The sequence below is a fragment of the Octopus bimaculoides genome, chromosome 6, assembly GCF_046866305.1.
Source record: "Octopus bimaculoides isolate indiv1 chromosome 6, ASM4686630v1, whole genome shotgun sequence".
Taxonomy (NCBI): domain Eukaryota; kingdom Metazoa; phylum Mollusca; class Cephalopoda; order Octopoda; family Octopodidae; genus Octopus; species Octopus bimaculoides.
In genome coordinates, this window is record NC_142933.1 from 55,431,772 (window position 1) to 55,451,436 (window position 19,665).

The 19,665-nt window shown below is 30.9% G+C and overlaps 1 protein-coding gene across 50 annotated transcripts in view; it reads right to left on the bottom strand.

Moving 5' to 3' along the window:
• Nucleotides 1–19,665, bottom strand: part of LOC106878372 (rho GTPase-activating protein 190) — a 342,913-nt gene that overhangs the window by 102,348 nt on the left and 220,900 nt on the right. For 21 of the 50 annotated variants that reach the window (XM_089353927.1, XM_089353903.1, XM_089353909.1 and 18 more), the window contains exons 13-16: nucleotides 18,601–18,779; nucleotides 16,522–16,738; nucleotides 13,551–13,765; nucleotides 1,487–1,605 (exon numbers count right to left, since the gene is read on the bottom strand). In XM_089353927.1, coding sequence (XP_089210053.1) covers nucleotides 1,487–1,605; nucleotides 13,551–13,765; nucleotides 16,522–16,738; nucleotides 18,601–18,779 — 730 coding nt within the window. Of the gene's footprint in view, nucleotides 1–1,486; nucleotides 1,606–8,453; nucleotides 8,634–13,550; nucleotides 13,766–16,521; nucleotides 16,739–18,600; nucleotides 18,780–19,665 lie in introns of all 50 variants that reach the window. The other 29 variants (XM_089353931.1, XM_089353908.1, XM_089353914.1 and 26 more) reach the window with 3 other exon arrangements.

Below are 19,665 nucleotides of genomic sequence, written 5' to 3' on the forward strand. Positions count from 1 at the left end.
CATAACGATAATTTGTTTAGCTCAAATTAGACATTACAATAGAATAAAGATTATTTGAATAAGATAAGATGATTACATACTGATGTTCATAGTTTTAATTTACTAGTTAGATGCCCTCAGTTAAAGTCTGTTGCATGTTGTGAGTGACTGTATCAAATGGCAAGCTTGCTGATGTGTAGATTTTATTTCATTTTAAAGAATGCATGTGTGCTCAGAAGAGGTGAGGTGTGTGTGTGTGTATGTTAGTGCTATTGTATTATTAACGAAGGCTTCATAGTGGCTGTTTGTATTTAAGGACTATCTTATTAGCTTTATAATCTTGAATAGTGTTAAGTTTTCACAAGAGAACTATTAATTGTAAAAATGTCCATGAGAGGTACATGCCATTTTCCCAAGCTTACTTTCTACAACACCATATGCTCACTTGATTCATTCATAGAAGCAACACAGTCCTTTCACATTCACACATTCATTACAGTGTTAGCAGAAATTGAATTAAAACACCTGCATGGTTTATTAAATTCATTAAAAAAAGGAAGGATTTTTAAGAGACATTCTTTTCAGTTTTATAAAAAAATCAAATTGATGGTTTGATTAAAAACCAACTAGTAGAATAAGAAAATACGTGTGAGTGAGTATATAAATATTACAATGGAAATCTGAAAGAATTTCAAGTAAAAATCAAAATCTTACAGTAATAGGTAAGCAGCAAATAATGCAGTAAACATAGAGACAAAAAGAGAATGAAGAGGGTGTAGGAAATGTAAAGACACAAAAGGTTAAATGGTATTTTTATAGTGGATATTTCTGATTAAAGGACCGTATCTAAAGGAAGCTGTAACTACAAGTGGTAAAGAAGTTTTCATCACAATGGCTTTTAAAGTTACAGGAATATAAAAGTAGCTTTATTTGCAGTCAAAAACAGGAAAGAGAAGGAATTTCAAAGAAGCTCATATCTATTGGTGTTTGTGCAGCAAACACATGCAATGGCTATAGCACACTAGACAGTTAAATAATATAAATCATTGTCCGGAATAAAGAAAAAGGGTTAGACACTAAAAATCATCTACAGAATGAAAAATTTTAAACTATATACATACATACATTATATATATATATATATGAGAGAGAGAGAGAGAGAGAGAAAGAGAGATACGCATACATCATACAATTAGTCTACAGTAAGGAACCATTAAAACAATCTATTCTAAGTGTTAAGGATGATGCATAAAGATTATATCTACACAACAAGCATGGTGTATGACAGGGTGGCATAGCAGTACAAATACATGGTGAATACATGGTGTATATTTTACAGCTGGGCAGATACATTATGTGTATGTGAGAGAGAGAAAATATTTGTATACATGTGTATATATATATATATATATATATATATATATATGTATTTCATGCTCATCAATGTAGACATAAAAAATAATAGAAACAAATAGTCTATAAAGAGTTTGTTAGATATCAGTCTTACCCCTGGCTCCAACCGGGTTCGGCATGCTTTATCTCTTATTGGTTTAAATTGGTTATTAGTCCATACAGTATCATCCTGCTGGCAACTTGGATTATCACATAGGGATGTATCCAGTAATTCTAATAATGGAAACAATATATACTATTAATGAGTAGACAGCCAACATGATTTGAAAACTGATTAATCAGCAGCTCTTGTCACTTTGTATCAGGCATATTTTCATAGCACTTAACAAATTAATTCCTTTGTTTTTCTTCAAAAGCACATAATCAATAATGATTGTATTGCAGTGAATGAAAAAAATGATAAAAAAAAGAAAAAAACAATTGGATTATTTTACTTATTTGAGAATATGTAGATTCTTTTACTTATTTGAGAAAATGTAGATATTAGAGATGAACAATTAATTGACACAAGAATACAAAGAATGGAGGAAAATATATATCTAGAATTAATAAAAAAATTTTAGTACCAAATAATAGTTCCAGCATCTAGCTGGAAAATGATGAATTTATAAGGAATATTATAGATACATTTGAACAGAGAAATCAATCCTAGGATAAACATATTTAGTCAATGGAATAGTTATAATATGTTGTAATAAGGATTAATAAAAAACACTATCAGATGCTACTCAAAATGCAACAATAATAAATTCAATACATTAATATAACCCAGATGAATTGATAGTCTGGATGAAAAATATTCAAAATATCAATACTTCTTTTCCTTAAAATCACAATATTATTATTATTATTTTTACAATTATAAATAAAAATGTCTAAAAATGGTTTACAGATAAAATCTAAAAATGTATAATATCATATTATATTAAAACAATATAATGGCAAAGACACTACACAATATTAATAATTATTTTCTTATCTAAATCCAGATTTTGAAGAAATTTCTGTTTGCAAAACTTTCAAAAGAATTGAAGTTTCAGTAGTTTTAGTACTTTTAAGTTTATTGTGTTATCAGATTATTTGATTTGCAATAACAAAAAAAAAAAAAAAAAAACCTTCCAAAAATCACAAAAGATTAGTTTAAACATTATATTTCTAACAAACATGAATTTATCAATGAGTTTTATGATTAGGCTTCAGACACCATTCAGATAAAATAATGCTGAAAGTGCCCCATATACATCCCTATATGTATACATTGATAAGGCTTAATACACATAATCAATCTATAGTGCAAATCAACTAGAAATTATTGTTCTCATAGTATTGACATACTGCAAATAAAGTAATTCAGCAGCAGCAGTAATCATCATCAAAGGAGTTGAGTGAATAGGGGACAACAGCAGAGACAGGGTGTCCTGTTTTAACACTTTGGTATTTAGTGGCTGTTATTTTCGATCTAAATAACAGCACTGAAATGAACTGGAACACACAGCTGCATCCTTCATTTAATTCAACCATTTCTGATTAATCAATAACAATGAGTCACATAATACTAACTAGAAAATATAAATGAATGCTAACTATCCCACAAGATTAACCTTTCATCTCTCCTATTTTTGAGATGAAATATTAATAGTATGATAATTATAAAATGTTGGACCAAAAATGTTGTTTGCCTCTAAGAAGTCAATAATTTTATTTATCAGAAAATAAAAACTGCCTTATATACATAGAAGTAGATTTATTTATTTATATTTTGCTAAGTAAACTATACATTTGTTTTTAATGCTAAAACACAACCTGCAGGTTACAAATATCTTTATATATATAAGAATAAGCCAATGAATATATTTGAACATGCATATACATTGAAATAGTAAAATGGTGATAAATTAGTTTCAATAGCTACACATCTTAAGTAAATTCCTCTCTCTACGATTTTCTTAAACAGGCCTCCCAGAAATCTAATATTTTCTAAATGTGAATAAAAATGGAAGAAAATGAAAATTTTAGAAAACTGTTAATGTCTACAACTTTTAAGTATGTTATTATGACTGCCATTACTAATCTTTCTTTCTCTCTATACAAAAACACTGAGCACAAGATAAGTATATACTGTTGTGTTTTTCCTTCAGAAAGCTTGAATGCAATAACTATTGATGGGAGATGTAAACATTAAAAATGCATCTGTGGATGTTTTGTAAGGTTTTGATCTTAGTCATCAAATGTTCAGCATTAATATTTTTTTTTTGTGAGTTGCAGCTATGGGAACGCTTTGTTACTTACAAACAAAAATACAAGACAATCATTTATTTGTTTTTAGAATCAAAGAGCAAACCATTTACACTCTTCCACATCATAGCTAATGCCATTAACCTCATAAAATAATAAAGATCTATGCTTATACAGGCTACACAGTTTGACTTTCAAAAATAAAGGCTTTGATTGCTTAATTCATGGCTTAATAGAAGGTTTATTATTAGAGAAAAAGAATATAAATAAATTAAATAAGAAAACTAGCTGCTACAGTAAAATGTTTCTGAAAGTCATCCATTCTGAACAATAAATATACTAAGTAAAAAGAATTCAGTAAAAAGTTGTTACATTCTAGTTTATGAGAATGAGGACAATTCCGTACTGGACAACTACGAAGGTATTGATTCATATCCTGTCTCTGGCACTATGATATGTTCAAAGCCAAGAATTTAATTCTTGAATAACCAATGTAATCTAACGATAAATGAATATGACAGAATAGGAATGGCTCACAGCTGAAAATATGTTTTATAACTTTGCAGTACTGTGTTCAACTACTCTAGTTGTTCTAGATAAGCTACTTCAGTAATATGGTAATCCAATCATCATGGTCAGCCTTGCCATTAAATCTCTGGTGTTTGATAAACTGAAGCCCATTACCCTCAAGCATTCACTAAACTAGTGATTTATTTAAAAATGAGAGCCTCTAGGATGAGAAGCTAGAAAATATCATCCCAAATACACACACATCATTTAATACCTATTTTTCCATGCTTGTATGGGACAGACAGAAGTTTTTGAGGCAGATTTTCTATAGCCCAATGCCTTTCCTGTCGCTAACCCTCATCTATTACAGACAAGGTAATATTTCCCTATGCCTGACATGTTTTCCTTGGAAGCTTGAAAATGAATAGCATAATGTGTATGGCAGTGATGCCTGTTTACAGTCACCACTGGATGTAAAGACAAGAATGCAAACAAACACATACACAAGGCTTTGTTCAGCCCAGGTACTGCACAGTGACAAGACCACATGGTTCAGAGCAAGCTTCTTAACCACACAGCTATATCTATGATTATGTATGTATGCAAGTGAGTGTGTATGTGTGTGTGTATGCGTGCATGTGAAAAACAAAATGGCATTTAAGAGCAGTATATGAGGTTTTCTGCTTGAAATTTGAAGAAAATGATCAACTACAAAATGCAAAATAATTTAAAATTTGAAACTAAACTGAAAATCAAACACCACTACTATAAACAACTACCTGTACGTGTTTCAAAAGCTGAAAAATTGCTTGACACAACACAAAAACTTCCTTCCTTAAGGTATGCTAATTTGATGAAAAATTTTTAAAAATATAATTAATAATTCTTAATTTAAGAAAATCTTTCTTCAAATATAGTGACTGTAGCAAGAATTTTTTCTAACATCTTAAATAAGTTTACAAGATTTAATAAATAGATAACTAATTGTCATGACATAAAATTGTTATGCTTTTAATTGTCATAACATAGAATTCTTATGCTTATTTTTTTTATTCTTTAGTTATCCAGTGATGTCACCAATAATGGAATGCAAAAATATCCTTTTTTAGATTGTATTTCTCTATGTTTCTAATCGTCATAATGTAGAATTCTTTCATTATCCAGTGACATCACCAATAGTTGGGTACAGAAATGTCTTAAATTCTATTCCTTCTGAATGCTCCCTTTGAAGGAGTTCATGTGCTGGAAATATTTCATTAGCTCATGTAGAACTTCACGCACTTTGGATTGCCTTCAAAATGTTATGTTAACATATATTTTCAGAAATTTCAATGGTATTTTCTCTATCTAAATATGTTAATACAATAGAAACAATTGTCAGCTTTATAAGGTAAATTCTACAATAATGATGTGATTTTCTCTATATGTATTTTTGTTTTCAAATATGCTGAATTTCTCGAAAAATTCTTGTAAATGATATTTGGATTTACTTGTCATACACGAGGAATTACTTTGGATGTATATTCTACTTACATTTACTAGTGTCTGATTGATGGATATAGGTAACCAAATTCGTTTAAAACTGAATGCTTTATTGATATCTGCCTGGATTTTTTTATCCTTTTTTTTTCTTATATATATAAATAATCACCCCAGCATATCAGTCAATTAAATTCCCAGAGAACAAATAAATACAAAAAATTCTTACAACTTCTCCCTTTTGGTCACAGATTTCTCACAACATAACTATCAAACAGGGTAACACTTAACTAAATGTAGTTCTTATATCACTCATAGCTAATCCACATAATAAGTAACTATTCTATTAAATCATACCATTAAAGTCTCTCGTTTCAAATAAGTTACAAAGGATATTTACACAGCATTCTACATTTGCTACAATTAACACTGACTGCTCTAACCTACAAACTACTGGTGTTAACATGCAGAGAAACTATTAAACACTATTCTGGTATGCATGCACAGTGAGATACATACAATTACATATTTCATCTCTTTATCATAAATATGATTATTAAAAGAATAAAGTAACTAAATGAGAAAACCCACACACACAATATTCAGTGAACCTTCGTTGGATAGAGTCTTGGGCCAATATGAAATTTATTTTAGGGAAGAAATATCTGTTAAAAAATGTTTAAAAAAGCAGCCTTAAAATAAAATTAAGTTTTTCATTTCAAATCAGTGACCTAAAGAGATAATATCTATTTTTGTTGCACTTAGAAAAATTCAATAACAATAATTTTTATTGAACTGGATATTATGAGTAGAAAATAAAGAAAATTACATGATTTTACAAACATTAGAAGAGTTGAAAATTTTAAAACTTAGCCAATCATACAACATAAAATAGAAAATTCCATACAGAACTGTTACTACATGCAATTCCCAAACACCAAAGCAACAATGTTTAATACTTTGAAGAAGCAAATGTATTTGTACTGAAAGATGTCCTGTAATAATCAGATTACAAGGACAACATATTAAGATAGCATTTTGAATCTAGTATAAAGTATCAGAACTTGGTAATATTGAATTTATTCATATATGGACAGAAGCTGTTCAAATCACTTTGGAGCATTGCATAAATCACAATGAAACATTCTCAGATAATTGACTCATATGTACACAGTGTCCTCAATATTTATACACTGATAATAATTGGTATCAATTATACAAATCATGCATTTTATTTTACTAATACAATAAATCCAGTCTATGTATTTTTTTTTTAACTGAGACATGTTAAGCAGGCCAAAATTTAATTTATTTAACTTTTCAATGTAAAAGACAGTTAGTAAAATTTGGATTGAAATTCACATAAAATTTATTTATTAGAAATGGCACTTTGTATTTTCTGTGTCCTTGCTGAAATTACAGCAAGCTGAAAACTTCAAATTTCTAAACTATGTTTTAAATTTAGAGTTTTCTTACATTTAAAACAGGATGAAGTCAAATGAGAAAAACTGCTCACTGTAAAAATTATTGATGTAATGAAAAGGAACTTCGGTGGAAAATATATTAGTCTATAAACAAAGCAGTTTCTATGATACATGAGATACAAAAATGATAGGCTGTTGAATGGATGTTCTTATAGAAATCAGTTTAGATAGATTCTAGTAAGATTTAGACCGTACCCAATACTGACACTCAATAATCAATAGATAATTGTGAGCCAACAAGCAATAATACTGAGATCAATTTCAACATATAACATTTAATTTCCCACAATTTCAATTTAAAAAAATATATTTGTGAAGAGGTAATAATTTATTGAAGTTATAATCTAAACAAAGTATGTAATTACAACTTCTACAAGATGTGGGATGAAAATTAACTTGTTCATTTGACTTTGAGAATATAAAGAGAGAAATGTGTAATATCTAATGTCTTATTAGAACAATTGTTTTTCTCCTGGCTAACCAGTGAACTGTGAAATAAGCATTAAACCAGGGTGTCTAGAGGAGCAGCACAATGGCTATAATATAGTTTGAAACCATGGTCAGTAGTCTAAGCATATATTTGTCTATGCATGTACCATACACAACCATACTACTAGACACATCAAATGTGAACTACCCAGAATATGGATTATGCGAAGTAATTAGTCACTTATAACAAAGGTAAATTGCAGAAATAAACAAATTATGAAAGTTAATTCTTACTGTCTTCAAATCAAATGAAATTACTAACTTTACTAAATAAAATATATCAAGACAAATGAACAAACAAAACACAACAGTTATACTTGGAATACATTTGAGGCATGCAAATCATTAAAAAGTTAGTGTCCATTAAAAAGGTGGGGGAATAAAAACAATGGAACTGAACTAAAAAAAAAAAACCAATGATAGTAGCATAGCAAAGACAGTTGACGACTGGCAGGAGTGAAATGGTTAAAGGACAATGAGAGGAAGTGATGGGCAGCAGGATGATGAAAAATAATAAAATAAAATAAAATAAAACCCAAAAGGCATTGTGCTGGCCAAAGTTTACAGTGTAAACTACATATCTATTTGGGGCACAAATAGAGTCAGAGTAGGAAATATATAGAGAGAATACAATAGGAGGGTTCAAGGTGGGTCCCATTTGTCCAACAGTTCTCATATTTGCTCTCACAAAATTGTTGGGATTAATTTGTAACCACAAAATATGTTTTAGTACATTGTTTCCTCCATGTTTATTTTGACTTTGGGTATTTTTAATATTTTAATAAAATGTAAATAACAAGAGATATTAGAACCGGGTGAAAGCAAACTGTTAACCGACAACAAGCTGTTGAACCAGTCATTCACCTTCAAACTCTGCCTTTTCAGATAACCTCATACTGGACGACTTCTTGAATGGATATGCGGATGGTGGGTGGAGATGAGCCTCAGCAACTGGGTCACTTATCCCGTACAGGCTAAATAAGTGCATGGTATCAGCCACGTCTGCAGCAGGGTATGATCTACGATGATGGTCTCTATATTGTTCTGAAATTGAGCAAGTGGTGGTCAGACAGGTAATCGCAACATATTTTGGACATTGCAGCTGATTCATGGGTTGATGTAAGTGTATTTAAAAAAAAAAAAAAAAAAAACCAAAAAAAAAAAACAAAACAAAATTAAAAAGCAGGGCTCAACAAATTTTGAAAATACTAACTTTACAAAACCATCCATCATAAACCTAATTGTTACACCTTATTAATTTAAGATTTAACCATAAAACTATATTCCTGAATAGCATACCAGATTTACATGCTATATCAATCTATCTTGGTGTAAATTTGTGAATGGAATTTCACAACTCTGGAAGTCCAATATAATTTAACAATTCATTTAACATTTGTGTAATTGAAATTTGTAGCTTAGTTTTATGACAATGCCAATCCATACAAAAAATATGGATAACATTATGGATCAGATGCAATAAACAAGCCCTCTAGTTTTTTGTCAAGTATTGAGATCCAGATATCTTATTGAAGAAAAGAAATTTTACATTCTGTTAAGAAATTTGAAATTTATGCAGATTATGTAACTTATATGTCAACTTAATTTGATGAGGGTGAACGTGTAGAGATAATTTATGGAAGGAAAAGGAAAATAAATATTGGGACAAAGAATGCAAAGTACAATGAAACTATGCTGACCCATCATTGTCAAGAGTAAAAATGACATTATATGTAGTGTTGTCCTTAAATTCTAAAAATATTCAACTGATTAGCTCATAAAGAATTTAATAATATAAATTTAGATAACTTTATAATGTCTCAACATCCCCAAATGTATAAAAAAAAAACTGAAACAAAAAGAAAATCATTTAAATAAACAAAACTACAAAAGCAGCCATTATATGTCAATCAAACATGTACAGTCACAAATTGGGTGAGAGAGGTTTCTTACTAGAAAAATACTCTGGAGAAAATATCAACTTATCAGTGACATCTGCAAATAAAAATTGGTTTGTGTTTCAAACGTTAAACTCAGGTTAAAACAATTATAGTAGGCATAAAACGAAAGTAATTCAAGCTACACAGACAATGAATAGTGTATAGAAGAGCAGCAACTAAAGATTAAAAAAGAAAGTAGCCAAAAAAAGACAATAAATCACTATAATTATTAATAACTATGTCTTCTGTCCAAAAATCATTAAACAGTGGAGAAAAAAAGTATTGACTGAAGAAAACCATGAAGGAATAAAGTTATGTTAACCTATTTCTAATTCAGATGTAATCCTGTTTGAAGCATAAGGAGCAAGTCAACAACAACATGAGAAGTACTGATTCGATGACATGAATTTTCGAAACTTTTCCAATAACTTCAATTTACAAGTGCATAAGTCAGATTTATTTCTAAGAATACTAATGTGTTGAAAACAACTTGTAATTAATAAGATTTATTGCATGCAGACCACACACAAACACACGTTCACACAGTGAGAAATTATACATGAACTTGTATTAATAAAGCCAGAATTTATGGCACTGATGAATTGAAAATTGATCAAAGACTACCTCATTAAGTAATAGAAACTATGGTGATAAAGACAAAATACCACTGAAAACTGATTTAAAAAATGCTGAAATAATGTGTGTGTTTAAGAAAATGAATTTATAACAAATAAGCGAACAATCTGATAATTCACAAATGATCATGCTGCTTTACCATTCATAATAAATTATCAAAAAAATAAATAAAAAGAGTTTAAAAAAGATGATGATGATCACAAAAACGTATGTAAACCAGTTTTGAATGAGCTGAGAAAGAAATAGAAATAAAAATACAAAGACATATCAAATATTGGAATGTTAAGACAATGCATAAAAAATGGTAATAAAAAGGCTCAGAGAATAATGAGAACTAGGAAAAGACATGACTATAAGAAAGATATGACATGGACAAGAAGCAATAAAACAGGAATGAAGAAAGCAGACAAATGACAAGCTTAAGATAACAAAAGAACCAACAAGAAGAAAGAAAAAAACAATGGTTAGATTCTAAATGAAAAACTGTTCTAAAGATGTCACGTTTAACATTTTAAAATCAAGGCTAAATATATATATATATATATATGTATATGACTGGAGGTGATAAGTTTTTATGCTAGTTTTAACAGACTTATTATTGAGATTATATCTAAAAAAAGTTATTTAAGTATATTTATTTAGGGTTTTAGCACCAAAAGACAGTTTACAGCCTTTAGACTAAACAATTAGGGTTGATATAATTAACTGTTCCCTTTCTAAAAAAATCTGAGGTATTTTAACTATGCAAGAAATCATTATTCTAATATTTTGTATGCTTAGGTAGGTTTCTTTTTTGGATAATTACAGGATTATGGTTTGGATTAAAACTGGTATCATCATGATTATATATATGCTTTGATCAAAAGGGTTTTTAGAGTTAACTCTAGAGAATTTAAAAAAAAAAAAGTTCAAGGGTATTTTAGAAAACCCTTTCTCTGAATAATTCATCTCAAATAATCATAAACATTTAAACTGAAGATTAAGTATAAGATATTCAACAGAATGATAATAATAATATGACTGAGATACCAATTTAAAAAAAAATCTAAACACAAATTTAAGGATTTATTAAATTGAAGATTTTATTAAAATATCAAAAGCATAAGAAAACCACACACAACAGAGAAAAAGAGGTCAACAAGAAGCAACAGTTAACTGGCTACTTGTACCTTCAAAATCATCTTCATCAGGCCCTGAAAAATGATTCAATTCAGTCAGTATATAATGTATTTCAAGCCAATGATAATAAATCACAAACTTTCTCACATAGTAAATACAAATACAATAAAGAAAAAAATACATCAAATAAAATATAGAATTCAAATTTCATGTTTCTATTTGCCTTAGTTGACTGTAACATGAACTTACATACATGTAACTATATAAATCAGTAGCAAACTAATTATCCATTTCAATGCACACAATTTTTTTTAAATAAGAAAAGTTTTAAAAGAAAAAAAGTGACAACAGAGGGTTAGACAGAGTAAGAAGCAAATAGACAAAGAATGTTCATGTGCTTGACAGCAATTTATTTTTAAAACTATTTATTATTTGAGAAATAATTTGCAACAATTTTAGTTATAGTCAATACTTATTGGCTGTTAAATCTAATGAACTGATTTGCAATTGTAATCACACACTTCTAATCATTTTTCTACTCTTTATTCGAGGCACTTAATAGATAATAAATTTGGCCAACACAAAAACAATACAAGCATCAAATCTATCATAGATTATACCATCCAGTTTTAGAACAGGTACACCATATCACCACATATCATAAAAAACAGCTAAAAGTGTTGGCATCAAGAAGGGTAACCAGTTGTAAAACACTGCTTCAAAAAAGTTCCATCTAACTTATGTCAGCATGGAAAAGCAGAATTAAAAATGATGATGATGATGATAGGGGCTATGATTTCTCAAATTAATCACAACAGAATATAAATAACACTGAACCTGCAATTGAAAGTTACAAGAATACCACATTTTACATCTTAAACACTCCCAAGACACTGCTACAATATTAAGAACATCATCCTTTCCACTTACAAACAGAAAAAATATAAATTACCTATACACCATATGCTAACTCTAGCCTCAGACAATGTGCTTGAATGCATAACATTTAGAGCAGGCATACAAATAAAGCCTTCATGAGGCCTTTTATGCAGTCACTTGACCTGCTAGAAATAATAGCAAACTATTCTTTAAAAATCCTACTCTACTGTCTTAAAGAAAGGATGGATAACAGAATGGAATGTCTGGTCATATACCTAACTGATCAAGGCTGACCTGAGGCTAAACATCAGACATACAACTACAAATTGAATAGTGGAGCAAATGCAATATAGCTTGACTGACACGTTACATCATAAAAATATATCACTGCATATCAAAATATACACTGTATACTCATTATAAGACAAGAAATATCCAGAGTAATGGATCTGTGGGTTGCTTCCAGACATTCATTTCCCTATTTGCTATAAGTCTGCTTCAGTTGGGAGAGTTAAAGCAACATAATAACAACAAAATAAATCTTTCTAAATAATAAATTGACCAGTTTATGGTTTCAGATGAATTTGTATCATTTCCCATATTTCAAAACATATTAATCTTAGTTCAGCATGACCAAGATATGATAGCCATGGTCATCTTTGTTGAACCATGCTTCTTTTAGCCAGCTGCCTTTGTAAAACCAGGAACAACAGTAACAATATATCCAAAGAGTAAAAAAATCCACAAATTTCATTAACTACATGTTTAATTTCTGCTTCAAATTCAATTACAAGGATAATTAACCAATAACGTCCCTACTTTCAAATATTTAAGATTTAAAATAAAATTAGACATTCTCTAGTTGTACAGTAATCAAGGTTTAAATTGGATTTGATTCAAAATCTTTATATGCTCAAATGTCTTGTAGATAAGTTTTAAAATACAAAGAATATGCTGCTGATTACCTTTATTTCACAGCAATGAAGAATAGTATTACAAACTACATGTGTAATACATACATAAGAGTTGAATACATGTCAATGTTTGTATATGAAGGAAGAAAGGAAAGAAGGAATGAATAAAAAGAAAATGAAAAAGAGTAACAAGGCGGGAAGTCAGTTTCAACAAAGGAAATTTGTTGTAACATGTAAGCTTTTTCCAGTTTAGGAACTAGTTTTGGCATGGATTGACTAACAATTATAAGGCTACTGCAGATGTGTCAAGTGAAATATAATTGTATGCACAAATTAGGATGTCTGCATGTCCCCCAAACTGAATAATAGAATTAGTAACCAATTTATTTTGTATTATCTGGAAAAAAGACATTTAACCAATTCAAAGAATTAATATGTTATAATAAAAACAAATTAATTCTAGTTACACTCACCCACATATTTGTTACGTCGGCTCTTTATTTCGCTTGGCTTTATAAGATGCTCTCCATTTGTTTGAGCAGCTATACTACTAATAATTTCATAGTCAGTTGGTGATGAAATGGGAGGTGGAGAAGGAGAGGACGCTCGTTCCTGTTCACTGTCTGAATGGTATTGGTTGGGAAAAACCAAATGATCATACAAAGGTTCCGAGTCTTCTGTGCTCTGACTGCAGAGAAATAGAAAGCTCAGTGGCTTTAATTACTAGCAATGATATTGAAGATTTAAAAACAAATACATGACAAGTACCATGAAGACCAAATGCTATTTTATCCAATCCCTCACTACACAATTTTCCTTTTTTTCTGTTTTAAACTGGTCAGCCCCAGACTGTCCACCATAACCTGAAATTCTTTGGATTAATGGAGAGCTAGTTGTGAAAACTGAATTGTAAGATATTACATTTGACTTTGTAGCCCTTGTAAGATAGTGACTTTTGAGCCTGATATTTAGAACTCCATACTATAAGATGATAATAATAATATTGCTAGTTTCAAATTTTGACAGGGCCAGTGATTTCAGGTAAGTTGATAACTCAAATGGTACTCTTTTACTGACCCTGAAATGATGAAAGGCAAAGTTGCCCTTGTTAGCATTTGAACTCTGAACATAAAGACCTGGAAGAAATGCTGCTAAGCATTTTGTCTGATGCGCTAACAATTCTGCCAGTTTGCTGCCTTCAATAATAATAATAGTAATATTAATTTCTTTTATTGCCACAACGGCAACAGATAGGAAAGGTAATATTAATAATAATAATAATAATATTTATGTAGTTCCATTAGTCAGTTGGTTAAATAGCTGACTATTTTCAATTAAAGATACAAAAATTTGCTTTTACTTATAAAACTTAAAGCAAACCATTCAAAATACATTTCAAGCATAAAAGCAGAAAGAGAAAGTAGGAAGGTACAATTTATCTTTTAGAAAGCCCAAGAGATGCCAAAGTTTAGGTAACAAGCTGAAGTAAAAGGTGAAACTCAATACAGTGAAAATAAACCTTAAAATATCAAACAAGTCAAGCTTTTAGTCTATGAGCTCCATACTAATTTTTTTCTAAATGGCATTAGTTTAGTCAATTCATACATGAAATGTGTTCAAAACAGGTGTAAAAACATGGAAAAGCAAAGAATACCATTTAGTACCAAAATAAAATAAATTTTTAGATTAATTTAAGTAAACTCATTAAAGTTCTGGGTGTCAAAAAATCTGCAAGAGTATACGCATTGGTTTAGAAATATGAGAAATAATTTATTGATCTGCTGCTTAAACTTCAGGGGGTCCTTTAAAATAATGAAAGCCAAGAAAACAGCATTACTTCCATACTTGACAGGCATGGTGGACACTGTGGGGCTCTTGACAGAGCTACACAGCAAACGAAGGTTACAAGATATACTGGGACTAAATGGAAAAAAGGATCACAGGATAAGAGCAATAACCAAGCTCATCATAATGATGACAACAATTTCTTAAAAAGGCATAATGCCACAGATTTATAGGGGAGGGAAAAGGGAGTTGTTACATTCATGCCTTTCCCGTGGGCATTAGCACTGTAAGTGAAAGCAGTTCTAGCTGGGAATTGAAACCGGGTCACGGACTCAGCTCACCAGGAACATACCACCACACAACAGTGCTTGCCACTGTAATGATAAATAACAAATAACAACAGTAATAATAATGATGCCTAAATATGAAGCAATTTAAAATGTCAGTGAAGCAAATGGCCTTCTGAACTCAGATCAGAATATAGAGAAAAGCAGAGGTACTGCAACAAAAGTACGAACAGAGTTCCATTAATATCTAACTTGGGACATGTATAGCAATCAAATTTGCTGGATGATGAGAAAATATATGAACAAGTAATGCATTATTAAATGACAAATGTGTTGTAATATTGCATTGTAACTATGGTAAATAGTACATTTCTTCAGTTTGTTTCAATCTTGCAAACTTAATTCGCAACAGAATGGGAAGCTCGTATTCCCAAGTAATTTTCAATAGAACTCTGTCACCACTGGTTTAACTCATTCAGGCCAGGATTTCCTTTCATCTAACTACCACAATAATGTTTTACTTTAGAAACAGGAAAAATTTCCATAAGGATTTGCTTACTTGCTTTGAATCTTAAGAGCAGAAAACTGATTACAGCATTAACATTATTACATCCACCTTTGACTTGTATTTAGATTACTTGGAAGATATTAGTTTGGAGGTAGACATCCAGCCTGATCGAGTTAAAGCATAGCCTTATCTCCATTTCAACAAACGAAACAAAGGCAGGCCTACAGTAAGAATACCAAAAGAACTCTACAGAAATGAAAGACTAAACACAAAATAGAACAAAATGTAAAGACCAAATATAAACAACCTACCTCTGCGAAGAAGACTGATTAGGATGATTGAAAAAGACTAGAATCCAACAGTTAATTAACATTTCCATGGAAAACCATGGAGATTTCTGGAGATGAAAATGTGTATAATAATGGCAAAACACAGATATATCCAGGTTTCACCTTATGCTGTAATTGGTTTAGATTTTCTGCCATCTACCAGTATCTTCCATAACTGATCCTAGACACTAAAAGATGAGGAGTTGGCCTCTTATTTGATAATAGGTGTAACAGAGTCAAATCGTTAGAACTCTTGGGTTGATACGTGATTAGCAGTGAAAGTATTATATTAGTAAATATATATATTTTTTAAAGTTAATCAGAGAAGTAAAAGCTGTCCAGATAGAATACATGAGCCTCAGTTCCAATCTATTTGTGCCTACATTGTGCAAAAGAGGACAATTCAGTTTGTTGTGTATTTTTCTTTGGATTTTGTATTTTTTAAATTTTTTTTTAATTATATTCAGAAATTTTTTAAGAAATAAGTCAAAGTTGATTCCCTACGTGTACACGGATGCATTCTTAATATACTAACCAACCACAGTCTGGCGAGACGCACCTATTGCTTGTACTGCTCTTGGTTGTGTGATACAGATCATTTGGCTTGGGCAGTGGGGCTGGGGGCCTTTTGTCGATGTTTGGGTTTGATTCCGACAAGGGTGGCGATGGTGGATCAAGATTGCGGATGAAAAAATTTTCTGTGTCCTCACGGTGAACCCATGCATCATTAAAGAAAGGTGTGAATACAGAATCTGAAACAGAAAAATAAACTAGATAGCGAAACTATCTTATATAAGTATATATAAAAATAATTAACACATTTCCTGGTGTGTGTGTGTGTGTGTGTGTGTGTGTGTGTGTGTGAGAGAGAGAGAGAGAGAGAGAGAGAGAGAGGGAGAGAGAGAGAGAGAGGGGGGAGAGAGAGAGAGAGGGAGAGAGAGAGAGAGAGGGAGAGAGAGAGAGGGAGAGAGAGAGAGGGAGGGAGAGAGAGAGAGAGAGAGAGAGAGAGAGAGAGAGCGGTGGAATAGGAAATATTTACATATAATTCACACTTAGCCAAGGGTACAATGAAAAAAACCATGTTAGGCAAGAAAAAATTCTAACATTGAAAATTTGGTAAGGTCTCAATCACCAACAATTTGCAAAAAGTTGGGTTTTTACATCCATTTTATAATTATTAAAAGTCCTCTTAAGACTTTAACAATTATAGCCAAAAACTAATGCTCTTAAAAATTCTTCTCAACAACTAATTAAACCTACACCCTCTTCATGTAATGCGTATTAAGCATGTTGCCCTATCCACTTCTCAATATGGTGTGACTATTTATTTTTAGAATGACACTTTGGGGTAGATGTGAGACGCTGGATCTGGCAGTTTTGAACATGAATCAGGTAAAATATCTGGGCCAGATATGGCCAGTTTAAATGCTAAAGGGTTAAACATATGCACCAATGTAAAACATAAAAGGAGCAATAGAGTGACCAACCCTTTGCCTTCTTAAATGGGTGCCTATAATGATGTTTAATATTATGTGTTAAAATCTTAGTTGTTAACTTGTAGTGTTTGAAATATTTTGCTCAACAAAATAACAAATTCATTAATAATGTTCCAGTGTAGCTGGCCAAGATGCACATACAAGTTACACTTAGTGGTAAAGAGACTTTGACATGAAAAATGCATCTGATTCCAAAAACATCTACAAACATATTCAGTTGATCACTACACAACTGCACTGTTGAGTCATGTGTTTGCATGTTTGCTGGCTATTTGCCTTAAGGAGCCTAGTTTATCAAGTTAGTCATTAAATGAGGAGAAAGAAATTATAAAATGGTCAATCAACTGGCAGTGAAGTATGAAAATACTTGACAACCAACCAACAATTGCATATATGACAGTCAATGTTAGGATTGCTGAGACCCAACCCAACCCAACCCAACTGTTGGTTAAATACTCATATGTTGCAGTTCTGTATTCAATGATAATCCAATACTTACGCCTTTCCCATTCTAACTTGACTCACTCTCTGATATTAGCCATGAAGAATCATCTGTTGGTTTTGATGATGAGTATTCAGTGGTTGGATCAACTCAATTACTTGTTCATTAAATTAACTTGTAAGTGGCTGAGTATTCTATAAACCTGTTTACTCTTAAGAGAATTTTCAAGCTGAATCATCTTGGCTGCACAACACACAACAAGCCTGGGCCTCTGAATAACAGGTACAATGCATCAGGCAGGCTTCCATATAATTTCATCTACCCAATTCCCTTACATGGGTACCAAAGGCTACAGTAGAAGACACTTGTCCAAGATGTCACAAAACAGGATAGAACGCAGTCCCCTATGACTGCAATGTGATCTTCTTGCTCACATGTTGAATCTACATCCACACCATAATTCTCCATTAGTAGTACAGAATCAAGATAGCTGAAACATGGTTCACAATTGAAAACAACACCTACTTGAAGAACAATTGAATTTAAATCAAATAATACAATCTCAAAACAAACAATAATAATTGACCATCCAGGTCATTTTGGATTAATTTAATAATTTCTAGATTAAGAAAAAAAAAAAAACTTTTTAATAGGAAAAAGAAATGTTAATACATACGCTGGTGTTGGAAAGTGTGTGACGTAGTCATGAAGTATGCTTTCAGCTTTTCAGCCACAGAGCTTCCTTCTGAGATCAAAGTGGTAACATTTTCATCATGCAATAGAGCAGTACCAATACTATCAGCGATAGCAAGGACTAGAATAGGTATCTGGTGTTGCAGATGAGCAGCAAATGCTCTGAAATATATAATGAAAGGATAAATAATAATACTTTCTAGTTTAAGTATGTGCTCTCAAACTTTAGTAAGAAGTTATAGTGAATTACATTGATTTTACTATTTGACTTCATACTTATTTCATGAAAGGCAATATTGTCTCTGGAGAGATTGGAGCTCAAAACATGAAAGAGTGTACACCACAAGGCATTTCATTTAACAGCATTTAACACTAATGCTGCTTCTAGTCACCAAGCTAATAGTAATAAGCATTAACACAATTTTCTTTTCTTTTTTGACACATTAATAAGTCTGTTAACAAATAAATTTTCTTTTTGAACAAATTTTGCCCTGTTCTCAATTTAATGGCAAGGAAACATAGAAAATTACTAGTTACAAAATCTAGAAAACATGTTATAATGTAGCTGTTATTTCAAGGATGAAACAACTATATCTGAAACACAAAGGTTTTGCATTTACAAAACTTTGATGCCTATGAAAAATAAAAATACTTAAGATGTAGTAATTAATATTATTCCGTTCAACAACTTTGCCAATATGTTTTGTTCTATTAAGTATCCAGAACATTTCACATTATATATATATTGCAAGTTCATTATATATATTGCAAGTAAGAGGGAAATCTCAAGCAAGACTCAAACTCAAAAGAGACATGTCACCCAACAGTGATAACGAGTTAATTTAGCACCTTCCATGCAATCTGCCATCAACTTTTATAGAAGTTAATTTAGTGATTAAAAGATTTGCTTTTGGAAAGATTTAAATTAACAAACCTGAACTTAATGCAAGCTATATAATTCAGTGTGCTCAAAAAGTCTTGTCACTTTGTTAGTGACTAACTTGAACTCTCTCTCAAGAAGAACTTAAATGAAACTCAAGGAAAAATC